At 39.4% G+C, this 15,662-nt stretch overlaps 1 protein-coding gene across 7 annotated transcripts in view; it reads right to left on the reverse strand.

The window, feature by feature from the left end:
* Positions 1 to 15,662, reverse strand: part of CORIN (corin, serine peptidase) — a 289,036-nt gene that overhangs the window by 95,663 nt on the left and 177,711 nt on the right. For all 7 annotated transcript variants that reach the window (XR_010338930.1, XM_064366854.1, XM_064366846.1 and 4 more), the window contains 2 exons: positions 7,071 to 7,302; positions 3,694 to 3,839 (listed from right to left, as the gene is read on the reverse strand). Coding sequence is in view for 6 of the 7 variants with exons in the window: in XM_064366854.1 (XP_064222924.1) it covers positions 3,694 to 3,839; positions 7,071 to 7,302 (378 nt within the window). In the remaining variant the exon portion in view is untranslated. The remainder of the gene's footprint in view (positions 1 to 3,693; positions 3,840 to 7,070; positions 7,303 to 15,662) is intronic.

The following is a 15,662-nucleotide window of genomic DNA, read 5'->3' on the forward strand; positions in this document are numbered from 1 at the left end:
AGAGGCTACAGGCCCCATGCAAGCCCAAAACCCAGCAGAGCAGTCATTAAATCTTAAAGCTCCAAAATAATTTCCTTTGACTCCATATACTGCATCCAGGACACACTGGTGCAAGGGGTAGGCTCCCAAGACCCTGTGGCTTTGCAGGATTCAGTTCCCATGGTTACTTTCACAGGTTGTTCAATGTCAGAAGCTTTTCCATGCACAGCATGCAAGCTGCCAGTGGATCTACGATTCTGGAGTCTGGAGGGCAGCAGCCTACCTCCCACAGCTCCACAAAGCAGTGATCCACTGGGGACTCTGTATGGGGGCTCCAGCCCCACATTTCCCCTCTGCACTGCCCTGGCAGAAGTTCTTTGTGGGGACTCCACCCCTGTAGCATGCTTCTGCCTGGGCTCCCAGGCTTTCTCATACATCCTCTGAAATCTAGGCAGAGGCAACCAAGCCTCATGCACTCTTGCTCTCTGTGCACCTTCAGGCTTAATCCCACATAGAAATGAACAGGCTTACAGTTTGCATTCTCCAAAGTGGCAGCTTGAGGTGTACATGGGCCTCTTTGAGCCATGGCTAAAGCTAGAGCAGCCTGGATACAGGAAGCAGTGTCCCAAGGATGCAAAGGGTAGTGGGGACCTGGGCCTGGCCTATGAAACCATTTAGTCCTCCTAGGCTTGTGATGGGAGGGACTGCCTGAGAGATCTCTGAAAGGTCTTCAAGGTATTTTCCCATTGTCTTAGTTATTAACTGTTTGCTCCTGTTCGGTTATAGAAATTTCTCTGGCAATTCAGTCTGCCTGAATTTCTCTAATGTAAAAGATTTTTCTTTCTTTACCACATAGCTAGGCTGTAAATTTTCCAAACTTTTATGCTCTGCTTCCCTTTTAACTATAAGTTTCAACTTTAAGTCATTTATTTGCTCCTGTATCTTAGCACAGGCTGTTAGAAGCAGCCAGGCTACCACTTGAATATTTTGTTGCTTAGAAATTTCTTTCATCAGATACCCTAAATTTTCACTCTCAATTTCCAACTTCCACAGATCCTTAGGGTATGAACGGAATGCAGCCAAGCTCTTTTCTAACACATAACATGGGTAAGCTTTGCTTCAGTTCCCAATTAGCTCCACATTTGCATCTGAGATCTCATCAGCCTTGCCTTCACTGTCCATATCACTATCAGAATTTTGGTCACAATCACTTAACCAATTACTAAGAAGTTCCAAACTTTCCCTCATCTTCCTGTCTTCTTCTGAGCTCTCCAAACTCTTTCAACCTCTGCCTGTTACTCAGTTCCAAAGTCACTTCCACATTTTCAGGTATCTTTATAGCAATGCCAAACTTCTAGTACCAATTTTCTGCATTGCTATAAAGAAATATCTGAGACTGGATAATTTATAAAGAAAAGAGGTTTAATTGACTAATGGTTCTGCAGGCTTTACAAGAAGCATGGTGACAATATCTGCTCAGCTTCTAGGAAAGCCTCAGGAAGCTTACAGTCACAGTGAAAAGCAAAAGGGGAGCAGGCACATCACATGGTAAAGAAGGAGCAAGAGAGACAGTAGGGGAAGAGGTGCTGAAGCACTTTTAAATGACCAGATCTCGTATGATTGTAGAGCAAGAGCTCACTCAACACCAAGGAGATGACCCAAGCCAATCACGAGGGATCACTCCCCATGATCCAAACACCTTCCATCAGGCCCCACCTCCAACATTGGGGATTATATCTCAACATGATATTTGAGCAGGGACAAATATCCAAACTATATCACTATGTAAAGCAATCTACAAATTCAATACAATCCCTATTAAAACACCAATGACATTCTTCACAGAAATAGAAAAAAAATCCTAAAATTGATATGGAACCACAGAAGACTCAGATAAGCCAAAGCTATCCTGAGCAAAAAGAACTAGAGGAATCACATTACCTGACTGCAACTTATCCTACAGAGCTATAATACCAAAAACAGCATGGTACTAGCATAAAAACACACACATAGGCCAATGAAACAGGAGAGAAAACTGAAAAACAAACTCATACATCCACAGTGAACTCATTTACAACAAAGCTTTCAAGAACATTCATTGGGGAAAGGACAGTCTCTTCAATGAATGGTGCTGAGAAAACTGGATATCCATATGCAGAAGAATGAAACTAGACCCCATCTCTCACATATATAAAAAATCAAATCAAAATGAATAAAGACAAATCTAAGACTTCAAAATATGAAACTACTAGAAGAAAACATTCTAGAAAGGGGAAACTTTCCAGTACACTGAACTGCACAAAGATTTCTTAAGTAATATCCCATGAACACAAACAACCAAAGCAAAAATGGAAAAATGGGATTACGTAAAGTTAAAAACCTTTTGCACAGAAAAGGAAAGTGAACAGACAACCCACAGAATAGGAGAAAATATTTTTAAAATATCTGTCTGATAAGGGATTAATATCCAGAATATATAAAATGCTCAAACAACTCTATAGAAAAGAAAATCTGATTTAAAAATGGACAAAAGATCTGAATAAACATTTCTCAAAAGAAGACATACAAATGACAGACAGGCATATGAAAAGGTGATCAACATCACTGACAATCAGATGAATGCAAATTAAAACTACAATGAGATATCATCTCTCCCCAATTAAAATGTCTTATATCCAAAAGACAGACAATAACAAATGCTGGCAAGGATGTGGAGAAAAGGGGATCCTCACCCACTATTGGTGAGAATACAAATTAGTACAACCACTAGGGAGAACAATTTAGAGGCTTCTCAAAAAACTAAAAGTAGACCTACTAAATGACCCAGCAATCCCACTGCTAGGTATATACCTAAAAGAAAAGAAACTAGTATATAGAAGATATATCTGCACTACCATGTTTGTGGCAACACTATTCACAATAGCCAAGATTTGGAACCTAAGTGTCCATCAACAGATGAATGGAGAAAGAAAATGTGGTACATATATGCAATGGAATATTACTTAGCCTTAAAAAAGAATGAGATCCTGTCATTTGCAACAACATGGATAAAAGAAGAGGTCATTATGTTAACTGAAATAAGCCAGGCACAGAAATACAAACTTCTTATGTTCTCACTTATTTGTGGAAGCTGAAGATTAAAACAATTGAAGTCATGGAGATAGAAAGTAGAGCAATGGTTGCGAGTGTCTTCGAAGGGTAGTGGTGGGAAGAACCAGGGATGGTTAATTGGTACAGAAATATAGTTAGATAGAATGAATAAGATCTAGTATTAGATAGCATAACAGAGTGACTATAATCAACAATAATTTATTGTACATTTAAAAATAACTAAAGGAGTATAACTGGATTGGTTGTAAGACAAAGAAAGGATAAATGCTTGGGGTGATATGATTTACCTGATGTGATTATTAGGCATTGTATGCCTGTATCAAAATATCTCAGGCACCCCATACATTTTTGCACCTACTATGTGCCCACAAAAATAAAAGAATAGAAGATAACTTCTTTATTTTTAAAATGAATGCAATATCTAACAGATAAGTGCCAAATTCTTCAATGCAATCAAGTTCACAAATTCATTCACCTAAGCAGTCTGACTGGCAACTAAATAGAAAACAAACAAACAAGAAACCATAAATAGAAGAAGCTCAAAAGGTAGGTAACATGTTCATCCATGTTAAATACCCCGCTGTAATTAATTTTAAAATTAACCTTCCACATATTCATCAGGCATCAGGCAGGTTTGATTGTCTGAATTTTCTTCTGGAAATTGACTGCAATCTGTGTCTTCAGGCCACTGTAGGCCCACAATCCCAAGAACAGACTCACAGCGTTCTTTGGAATGCTCACACAATGCTCTACATGAACAAGAAAGACAAAACATTAGAAGCAGAAATAGCTCCATCTGAGACAGATGTTAAGAATTTCTATCAAGTTTTAATTCTGTGTGTGTGGGTGTGTGTATGTGGCATGTATTGTGGGTGTGTGGATATAAAAGATGCACATATAAATGAAAGGTATTTGGGAAACCAAAACAAGTAATATCTCTGCAAAGACTATACATTCCAACACCATACTTTCACCAAAACAAACTTTATTGCAGAAATAGGTCTAAAGATGTTTCCAGGACACAGATTCCCTTCTCCACACCGCCTTTCTCAATGTCTCTTCTTTGAAGCAGACACATCCTCCAACCTTTTGTTCCAAACAGGGAAGTCCCAACATCACTTTGGATAGTTTGCCGCCAAAGTCATTGAATCTATGTAACACCTTCATCCTCACAGATCTCTCCCTCGGCAGACCAGCCTTGTGAGCCATCTCATGTGCCACCCTAGCTTACCTAAGGCATGGCCTCCCTTACTCCAGCCTCCATCAATATTGTTGAAAAGCTTAGGACTCCTCCCAAATCCATTGATGTTGAGCTCAAGTCAGTTAAAATGTTTGTTTGTTGTTTTAAAGAAATGATATTCTAACTACTGTATCAGGTGCTTTCACGTGTGTTATATCTTTTGTCCCCAACATATTTTTAAACTGTCAGTGTACCTCACAGAAGATTTCTCTACTTCTTTTCCTACTTCTTATGCAAAAAAAACATGATTTTTGTCTCCATATATTACTAAGGAATTAGTTACATAGTTAAAAAAAAAAAAAAAACCTAATCAAAGTAAGTTCCTAGGCTAATAAACTCTTAATGGACTCAAATACACTAAATACACTCAAATACTCTTACTTCTCAAAAGTTTCACATTTTTTACACTAATCTCAACCAAGTTCTCATTTTTAAGGTAAAATGGGGGACAGATCTTCCAGAAAGGTCAGCTCCAGTCTTGCCCAAAACTGGTAGAGAAAGTGTAACAATCAAATGAGGAAGTTTCAGAGAAAGCTCTAAGTTTAAGTCTGGACAAAGCACAGCATAACTCAACACTCGTTTAGTCCAGGAATTTGGGGTGAAGATAAAGCCGTGGTATTCCTACATTAGGTCTGGAAAAATGGAAAGTTCAATAGTGTTTGATAACTGTCTGCTGAGCTAACTAGTTTTGATGCAGATTTATAAAAAATATATGTAACTCAATCGCAACTGCTATTTTAAGTTAGTTATATGATATTTATACAGAAGACTGTATAGTGCCTGACTTTACCACTTCCTATTTTTTCTGTAAAATGGAAATCATAACAATATACAGCAACACAACCCCAGAGGGTGCTGTTCTTATCATAATCCTTGTAGTGGTCAGCCATAGACAGCAGCTCCAATGATACACACCTCACTTAAAAGGTTAATTGCGCTACAGCATAACAATCGTCAAGTATTTAGTCCATTGTAAGGACTTGATAATGTCAGATTTTTCAGTCTCATAACTAAAAAATTCATTGTTAAAATTAATCAACAGACCTGGCAAAAGCAGGCAAAAACAGCTATGTATCGTTTTATGAAATTATTAGCATGGTATTCAAAAATTTCTTATAAACAAACATCAAAATATAAAATTCATAGTGATAGACACTGAAAATGAAAGATGTATGGGTAAACCTGAAAAGGAGAACTAAAGTTATCTAAAAGAAATTTGCCAAAATTTTGATTGAACAAAACTTCAGGATCATGCTCATCTTAAGCATTTTAATATGGAACTTAAGCCCTGAAATTACAAATTATATCTGGATGTAAATTGACATTTACATTTGCAGCAGAAGATGCTGCATTAGAGAAATGTTTATCTACATATGAAAAGAAAGTCAAATACTAGAAATTGTTAAGTACTATTAAAAGAAATTATTCATTATCACTGACCTTGTTTAGCAAAAGTGAAATAAGATTTAGAAACAGCTTTTTAACATAAAATTGGTAGATTTTTTAAAGAAATACTTTTAAAAGTACTTAACAGAAATTTTCAGAATTATTTCTACACAAGTTAACATTACGTTTTATTCTCTCTATTGGTATAATCTGTTCACTTCCCCAAGTCATCATGAACTTTTATCATTTCCTGTTCTGTCTCTATAGACGCCCTTACTTTGTCATCCATTCGGTATTCGGCATATAATTTATTGTTTCTCTTCTGTCTAGTATATTAATAATATTGCTTTTTTTAAAAAAAACTCTGTGTGACTTCTGATCCCAACATATGGTTTCTGTAGTTGCCACTCATATTTAGGCCAACACGTCTGTATACTCACCCCTTAAGGGAAAACAGCACTGAAGAGAGTAGCAACTCACTCACTTCTGTGAGAGTCATCTTGTATATGCAAATCCTTTGACTACAATGCCTAACACATGGCACAGCAAAGGAACAAACTGCCATGAAGTTGTTGTGCTCCTGTGCTATCACCATAGCTATTGTTTATTCAGGGGTTACAATGAATCAGAAGCACTTTACATGCATGCACATTCATTTGATCTCAAATCAATACAACCCAACAACCATTACTATCCTTATTCTACATGTGAAGGAACTGAGGCTGAGAGAGACTCAGGAATTTGTCTAAGGGCTTCTCAGACACTAGAGAAGGGCCAAGATTTTAATCCAGACATGAACTCCAGAGCAATACTCTCTACACTGGAATATCACTCATATTCAAAGTCCAAGCTATACTCTTGAAATAGCGCGTCTTATTTCATTCAAACAGGCAGAGAACTATCAGCGATGTCCATCCCTGTCCAGCCTGTGAGGCTGGTGTTCTGTTTCCTTGTGTTATGACACAAGTGCTGTCAGAGTGCAGCATTTTAAACACATCAATGTTTCCAGAAAAGGAGGCAGATATACCCCTTTTCTACTAACATACTTTTTTAAAAAAATACTTTTTAATACAACAGAATGAAACACAAGTGAATTTATTTGATTAAAACACATAAACTATTATCAAAAGAAGGTCATAACTCCCCTGTTTGGTACATTGTTAATGAATTCGGACTCAAATACTTATTTTGCAACTTCTACTTCTTTGTCTCACTTGTTAAATATGAGGTTATACCATTTGCTAAATGCAGAGTTCCTTAGGGAAATTTACTCTGTCCAAACTCAGCTAAGTCTTCACCCATTGTTTCTCTCTGAGGCAAAAGAAGGGTACTGGGGGAGATCCCATCACATTACCTGCAAGGTGGGATACGCTCGCCTGTATTCACATCACACTTTGGTACCAAAATGGTGCAAGCAAAGAACATGAGGTATTTATAACAGTTGGTTTGAACAAGTGCAGGGAAAAGAGAAGACTCCCAGCTGATGGATGCTTCCTTTTGAGTCCTGTGGCCAAGGTAATTTGGATAACTTGTGTGGTTGTAGGGCAAATTCATGCAGAGTTCCAACGTAATTGGTTCACATTGACCTAATGAAGAAACATACATACAAATATTTTTCTATTTCACTTATAAAAACAACTTCTTTAAGTTTTACAAACTAGAAGTCTATTTTATTCTTTCTTTAGCGTAGCTAAGACTAGAATGCCAGTAGTATATAACATTCTTTATGGATATCGGAAATAAATAAGTTGGTTAGTGAAATGCCCTGGCAATGAAGATTTATTTCTGTATATGTAGTTGCTAGCATCATGCTTTAGAAAGTCCTTCCTCATTTTTTCCTTTGGCTCAACTTATCTGAAGATGATTCTCTCATCATTCCTTTTATTGACTCCAATTCATCTTCTTCTTCTGATTTACTTATTACTATTAAAATAGGATAGCCCCACCATCTTCACTGCCACTAAAAAAGTTAATGAATTTTATTAAATAGGCAATTAGGTAACTTCTATCAAAATATGTTTTATTGTCGATCAATGTATTTAAATATAAAGCTCCAAGATTTCAGGGCAAGAAGAGGCTCAGATCTGTTGGATACTTCTTGCTAATGAGACAAAATCCAAACCCCTTAGCTTGAAATCTGAGGCTATTTTAAACTTCAACCCTAGCCTAACTTTCCAGCTTCATTGTATGTGATTATCCAATCAACAGAGTCTCTGCTGTAATGAATTCTATTCCCTTGTGACACCAGATATTTTAAGAATTGCATGTCTTTATGCACCCTGTTTGCTCCTCTCTTACCTCCTTTTTTATAAGAAGCTCATAATTATCTCCCCAGATGTTGTCATGGTTCTAGCTGCCAGGTGCATACAGCACCAGCTGCCTGGATTAACCCTTTCCCATCTTCCCCACCAAGCTAACTCCTCTATGGTCTGGAAGACTCAGCACAAATACCTCTTCCAGGAAACCTTCCTGGCCAACCACTCTTCCCATTACTACTCCCAGAATGAGTCTCTTGTGAGTGCCATAGAATCTTAGGCACATACCCACCACACGCTCATTGCATTTTGCCATAGTCTTTATTTACTTGCCTCTCACACAGAATCCCGGGATTTTTGTGAAATGAGACTTTATCTCTTGATCTCAAGTCTGTACCTAGCACGGTACCAGAATGGAGAAAGGAAAATGTATCAGGGACTATTCTAGGCACTGTAAATGTAAGAATAATGAAAAATGTAGTTTCTGCCATTGAGGAACTCCACAATCTTGATAGGAAAAAGGATGCACGTGATGGTAGCTGTAGTAGAATGTGAGCAGACTGGGATAGTTTGCTTAAACTGAACGTTTGTGTATCCCCCAGTCATACGCTGTAACTAACCCGCAATGTGATGGTATTTGAAGGTGGGGCCTTTGGGAGGTGAAGAGGTTTAGATGAGGTCTAGATGAAGGTGGAGTTTATATGGGATTAAGTCCTTATAAGAAGGGGAAGAGACTAAAGCTCTCGCTCTCACCCATGTGAGGCAACAGCAAGAGGGCAACTGTCTGCAAAACAGGAAGCAGCTTGTTACCAGAGACTGAGTCTGCCAGCACCCTGATCCTGCACTTCCAGCCTTCAGAACTGTGACAAATAAAAGTCTGTGGTTAAGCCACCCAGTCCATGGCATTTTATTGTAGCAGCCTGAATATACTAAGACAGCCGTACTGAACAAAATGCTAGAAGCCTAAAGGGAAAATGTAGATCAAGAGTGACCTGGGAAGCCTTCTGATACGGGTTCGCTGTGTCCCACCCAAATCTCATCTTGAACTGTAGTTCCCATAATCCCCACATGTTGTGGAAGGGACCCGGCTGGAGATCACTGAATCATGGGAGCAGTTTCCCCCATACTGTTCTCATGGTATAGTAAGTCTGTCTCACGAAATCTTGTTGGTTTTATAAGGGGTTTCCCCTTTCACTTGGCTCTCTCATTCTTCTCATCTACCCCTACATGAGAGGTGCCTTTCACCTTGTGATTGTAAGGCCTCCCCAGCCATGTGGAACTGTAAGTCCATTTTACCTCTTTCTTTTGTAAATTGCCCACTCTCAGCAGCATGAAAACAGACTAACACTCCCTCCAGGGATAAATGGGGTTTGGGCAGCTTTGGGGGAATACAGCAGACAGGCTCCCCCGCCTTCTCTGTTTGCAGTAGATGTGCCACATGCTCTGAGGGAAGAGGCAAACAAGCAAGTGTCCTGGTAAAATTCACCCAGGCAGACCAAAGACCCCATGCCTTATTGAGAGTAATTATTCAAATTAAATTTAATTATTTGACTAAGAAGTTGTATCCATGCAAATAGATTCACGATAAGGATTGGGCTGAAATATTAAAACATCTCCAGGACTACTTCTTAATTTAAAGAATCTGAGGGTTTCACAGACATTATATTTATAAGGAGGCTGACACTGGCCTGATAAAAAAAAAAAAAATGACGGACAAAGTGTAATATGACTCTCAGTTTCCTGAAGAAGACACAACACTGCAAGGTTGGCATAATCTTGATGGTGAGCCAGAGTGGAAAGAAGAGTAGATGGAAGAGATTTGGGGTTGGTCGGCTCAGTTTATCCTTTCCTGTGATTTGTGAAGCAGGGGTTGGACATTATGTACTAAATGTTTGTGTTCCCCCAAAATTCGTATGTTGAAATCCTAACCCCCAATGTAGTAATATTAGGAGGTGGTGCCTTTGGGAGGTGATTGAGTTATAAGGATGTAGCCTCCAAAATGGGATTAGTGCCCTTATAAAAGGGACCACAGAGAGCTCTCGCACCCTCTTTTCACAGTGTGAGAATACAATGAAAAGTCGGCCATCTGCAGCCCAGAAGAGGGTCCTCACCAGAACCTGGCCATGCTGGCAACCTCATCTCAGACTTCCAGCCTCCAGAACTGTGAGAAATAAATGTCTGTTGTTTTTAAGCGATAGTGATTTGTGATAGCAGTCTGAACTAATACAAGAAGTAACATTTAAATATTTTGTTATAAGATTACAAAATGCATGTTTTCCATAACAATAAAAACAATACAAATATGCAGAAAGAAAAAGTTCAACATCTCTCCACTCCCCTTTCTGTTACCTTCCCTGCAAGCCAGCAGAAGGCTCTGAATGCTTCCACGCCTTTCCCTTGCTCACATTTATCCATAATTGCCTTTGTACACTTAGACAGAGATTTGTGTTTGCTTTTGCCAAAGCAGAGGCATCCCATTCCTACCACTCTTCAATTTGCTTTTGTTGCTGGTTTGTCATGACCATCTTACTAGTCGGCACCTGTAGCTCTAACTCTATGCTTTTCTTCCTGATCTCTTTAAGATACTTATAATTTTACACAATTGGTACATTTATAGATATTTTTGATGCAGTCTTTTCTTTCCTTGTACATACCCTTCTTTTCTCTCTTTCTCTACCACCCTATCAAGGTTTAACTTTTTATTGATGTATTTCATTGAAGATAATTAATACAATATGTCACATGAATAACTTTTCTCTTTTTGATATGTGGAGAATGTATCACTTTTGATTTGGGATAAGATATAACTCTTAAGTGTTTAGGAGCCAAGGAAGAGAAGAGGGTTAAGTAATGATCATATATTATTCTGGAGATCTTTATTGAATGCGGTAAGTTTTATTGGATCTTGTGTTTCATTCCTTCATAAGGCATTCTTCACAGGATGCTAAGCAAGATAAACTCTCAATATACCTGTCAACCCCAAATTCCATGATTCATGATAGCAATAAGCTTTTTTATCGTATTAGTCTCACGCGTGAGCCTGATTTACAGTCACCACTAGAGGGAGATCGCATCACAAACGTGAGGATATTTCAAGGCCAGATCTGTGTTTCTGATGTAAGTTTGATGCCGTACCAGTACAGTGTCCTGAACACAGATGAAGTTTAATAAATATCTGTCAAAAAAAATCCTGATGGAATCTCAATGGTATTCCACCTTCCAAAGTCTGAAACAAGATTTTTTCAATTCAACCTAAAGATGGGATTATTAACTCAATGATGTTTCATCCTTATGATGTAATGCTGTGAAGTTACTAGAAATCATGTATTAAACGATGATCATTTACATGAAAAAATGTCTTTTCTACATCTAGCTGCACCTATAATAATATTCAAAAATTCAACTTTGCCTCAAACTCTAAATCTCTCTTGAACATTATTATTTTGAATAGTTTCTTATTTTGAGATGGACATCCTTATAACTACTGCCCAGGTCAAGAAACTGAACTCAGGCAGACACCCCAGAAACCTTCCATATATCTTGTCTTATCTCAACTTTCTCATTCCCTGCCAAGCCCCCCCACCCAAATAACTAGTGAGTTTTATCATCATCACTTCCTTGCTTTTATTTATAGTTTTATTACCTAAGTGTGTACCGCCCCTGGGTATTGTAATTTAGGCTTGCCCATTTTTTGAAACTTGTCTTGTCTTTTAAGTCTCTCATAGTCTTTGGGTTCCTCCTCCATTCCTTTTTCTTTATAATGTAAGTATTGAAGAACCCAGAGATTTGACTTGTAGCGTGTACCAGCTTTTGTAATCTTGCTTATTGCACAATCCTGGTGAGGCTAAACGTGTTCCCCACCCTCTCTATTTCCAAACCTTGGCAGCTGAATCAACAAGCCTGGACTGGGCTTCATTCCATTGGCAAGACTAGAGGTGGCTGAGCTGTTTTTCCACCAGAAGCCACATTATTCTGATTTCCCTCTTTTTGTGATGTTAGCAGCTGGAGATGCTCCATGTCTTGACTCATTAATTCAATGTGTTACCAAATGGTAATATTCTATTCAATCATTTTTTTTCACTTATTAGAAAATGCACATGGAGATGCTTTTGTAAATACATCATTCCTCTCCTCTACTATTAGCTTGTAAGGCAGAAGTCTGTAACCATTACGGTGATTGGCTTCTCTACCACATGACTATACCATTTACTCCTACCAACTGAAGCTTGCAAAGAGAGAGCAGGAAATTGCTAGACTCTTAGGGAATTATTCAAAAAGCAAACCTGTTCATTTCTTCCTTGGTGTTGAATCAGGGGAAAATGCATGAGTAAGTGTAGAACTGAAGGCTGATGAACACTGTGGGAGGCTTAAGGGAGGGATTGGGGCATGACAGCCATGCCTGGATTTCACAGCCATGGTCAGCATGGGCACAGGAAGGCAGGAGAGACATGCCCAGGAGTCGCCCTTGCAGGTTCTCCCCACTGTCTGGATTGTATGCCACAGGGGGGAAGTGATGGATGCGTCCCTCTACACCAGAATGAGGGGAATAGCATTCCTGCTCCTACCCTCAAAGGCAAGGATATGTCTGTAATTTGCCTGCCAACATGGTACAGAAACGTTAAAGATGCTGGTTTGTGACTGGACCTGGCAACACAGGCTCTAAAAGCTGTTTCTTGAAAAAACAACGTATCATCAGAAAAGTGGTTTTTAGGCTTTTCTTAAAAAAAAAAGTTGCAGGTACTTCTGTGAATTTAAAATAAGCCTTCTCCACTGAAAAATGCACATTGGAATACACAAACCTTTTTGTAATCCATTTCAGAGTTCTTACATATCCCTGCAGCCCAGTCATAAATAGGCACTAGAGCAACACATTCTCAACCTTGGCTATACACTGAAGTCATCTGTAGAATCTAAAAATACCGATGACTGGGTCCCACCCAGTATATCATTAGGGACCATTAGAAAATCACATAATATTTTATGGGATGGCAAGAATCAGAGTTTTCAAGGACGAGAATCCCAGTAACTCCAGTGAGAGGCTGTCTCCACCAGACAGAATGTCTACTACATTCTCCAAACTCACGTTTTCCCTTGGCATCGAGCAGACTAAGAAAGTACTGTTGAGTTGTGCCTCAGAAACTGAGTGATACTAGTCCCTGATAGTGGTAAACATCTTCAAGTAATAACCATATTTTCAAGTATATGAAGAATTTTTTGAGATGCTGCTTGTTTGTCTTTACAGAGAACTAAGTGCACATATATCATCTTGAAGTTCTTTGAGAAATCAAGAATAACATCTTGACTTTCAACTGGAAGTTAGGCACATCGGCATTTTTAATAACACAGGAGTAATGAGGGCAAGTGGCTAGCCTAGTGCCTTTCACTTAGAAGAGAGCTTGTGCAAACGTTTGCTGAATATATGTGGTGAGAAGTTGGCAAGAATATACATGGTGAATGAAAAAGCTGGTGAGACACGAGACACTAGGGAAACTGAGTGTATTAAAAGAACTTAAGGAGAGCCACAATGTGGAAAATATGAGTGGGAAGATGACCACATGTTCTCCCACATTGAAAAGTGACTTCCAGGAAGCTAGAAACCTGTCTCCTTTCTTCCCCACGAGAAAGCCCAGTGCCCACCTGATGCCTGGAACATCATGGACACACTACACATATTGGTCAGCTCTATGAGCCAAGAGTTATCCAGTGGCCTTTCCTACATCTTATTCTTTTGATAGAAGACAACATATTTTTAAATATTTAGAGCTTGAAATATTTCAAATATACAGAAAATAGGACAACATACACCCACTTACTCCCTACCCAAATTTGACCAGGCTAACATTGCCTTTTCTATATTTTTGAGTCTAATAGTAAGTACCATTTCATGTCACACAACCCCCAAAACACTAATAATAAACACATGTCTTTGCGCTGACACTGTCATTATTCAAATTGAAGGTGAAGTAAAGAAATCGCTCTGAAAAATTGCCACGGCAGATAGGGAGATGAGCAAAATGAAACAATGGAAACAGTGGCCCAAATGTTATACATATGTGTGTGTGCGTGTGTGTGTGCATATCTATAGATATGTTCTATTTAGATCAGTTTAAAGGAAGTAAAATGGCAGTTTGAGTGTGTTTACTTCGTGGCTAGACTAATATCTACTGTTCTTTCATATGGGAAATGGAGGAGGGGTGGGCATGTGTTTCCAGGCAAACAATTTTTTTTTTATAGAGATGAGGTTTCACTCACCATGTTGGCCAGGCTGTTCTCCAACTCCTGACCTCAGGTGATCCACTTGCCTTGGCCTCCCAAAGTGCTGGGATTACAGATGTGAGCCACCGCACTTGGCCCAGGCAAAGAATTTTTAAATGCCACAGTCAGTCCCATCAGTCTGTTTTTGTTTTGTTTTGTTTTGTTTTGTTTTATTTTTTGAGACAGAGTTTTGCTCTTGTTGCCCAGGCTGGAGTGCAATGGCATGATCTCGGCTCACCGCAACCTTCGCCTCCCATGTTCAAGTGATTCTCCTGCCTCAGTCTCCTAAGTAGCTAGGCTTATAGGTATGCGCCACCAAGTCTGGCTAATTTTGTATTTTTAGTAGAGACAGGGTTTCTCCACGTTGGTCAGGCTGGTCTCGAACTCCTGAACTCAGGTGATCCGCCTGCCTGGACCTTCCAAAGTGCTGGGATTACAGGCGTGAGCCACCGTGTCTGGCCAGTCTGGTTTTTTTTTAGCTGCCTGCCTACACCCCCTTCCTAGCGTCCTTTTTTCACCCCCTTGAGACTCTGTAACAATTACAGAGGCACTCACTATAAGCTCTACACTGACCCAGAAAGGTCACCAGGTAAAATCAGGATCCCTGAACTGCAGCAAATGCAAGGACTGAGCCTTTCAGCATCCCAGCTTCCAAGGGTCTTGGACTGAGGGAACATGATTAAGAAGTAATACCCCGGCTGGGCACGGTGGCTCACGCCTGTAAGGCTGGTGGATCACTTGAGGTCAGGAATTTGAGACCTGCCTGGCTAACATGGTGAAACCCCATTTCTACTAAAAAAAAAAAAAATAGCTGCGCATGGTGGCATGTGCCTGTAATCCCAGCTACTCGGGAGGTTGAGGCAGGAGAATCACTTGAACCTGGTAAGCAGAGGTTTTAGTGAGCCAAAATCACACCACTGCACTCCAGTCTGGGTGACAGAGCCAGAGTCTGTCTCAAAGATTACTACTACTACTAATAATAATACCCTCTTGCAAACTGAAAGCTGACTGACCTGCTTCTAAATTTCTAATCCCAACCTGAAAATGCAGCAAAAAGTTCATTAGAAAAAGTGAAAGAGGTGAGTATAACAGGAAAACAGAGCCCAAGAGTCAGAAATCATTACTAGAAATCAGTCGCTGGGGATTTTCTGATTCAATTTCCCATGAGAGTCCTTACGGTGCTCTTTCACTTCCGCCCATTCTGTCTTCCCCAAATAATTCTTCCTCCTGAAAGTCATTTTAGAGCCACCTGCTTGCACCATTTGGAGCTGTTACATTGTCACTGAAACAAATGAGCATAATGATTCCAAAACCATTATAGGTCATAAGCGTTCCTGGAAAGGTGAGAATAAATTTCATTAAAAGAACAAACTGCCTATAATCCCAGCACTTTGGAAGGCCCAGGTGGGTGGATCCCTGAGGGTGTTGAATGCCTG

Source organism: Aotus nancymaae, unplaced genomic scaffold (assembly GCF_030222135.1).
Source record: "Aotus nancymaae isolate 86718 unplaced genomic scaffold, 86718_ANA_hifiasm-v0.15.2.pri h1tg000006l, whole genome shotgun sequence".
Taxonomy (NCBI): Eukaryota; Metazoa; Chordata; class Mammalia; order Primates; family Aotidae; genus Aotus; species Aotus nancymaae.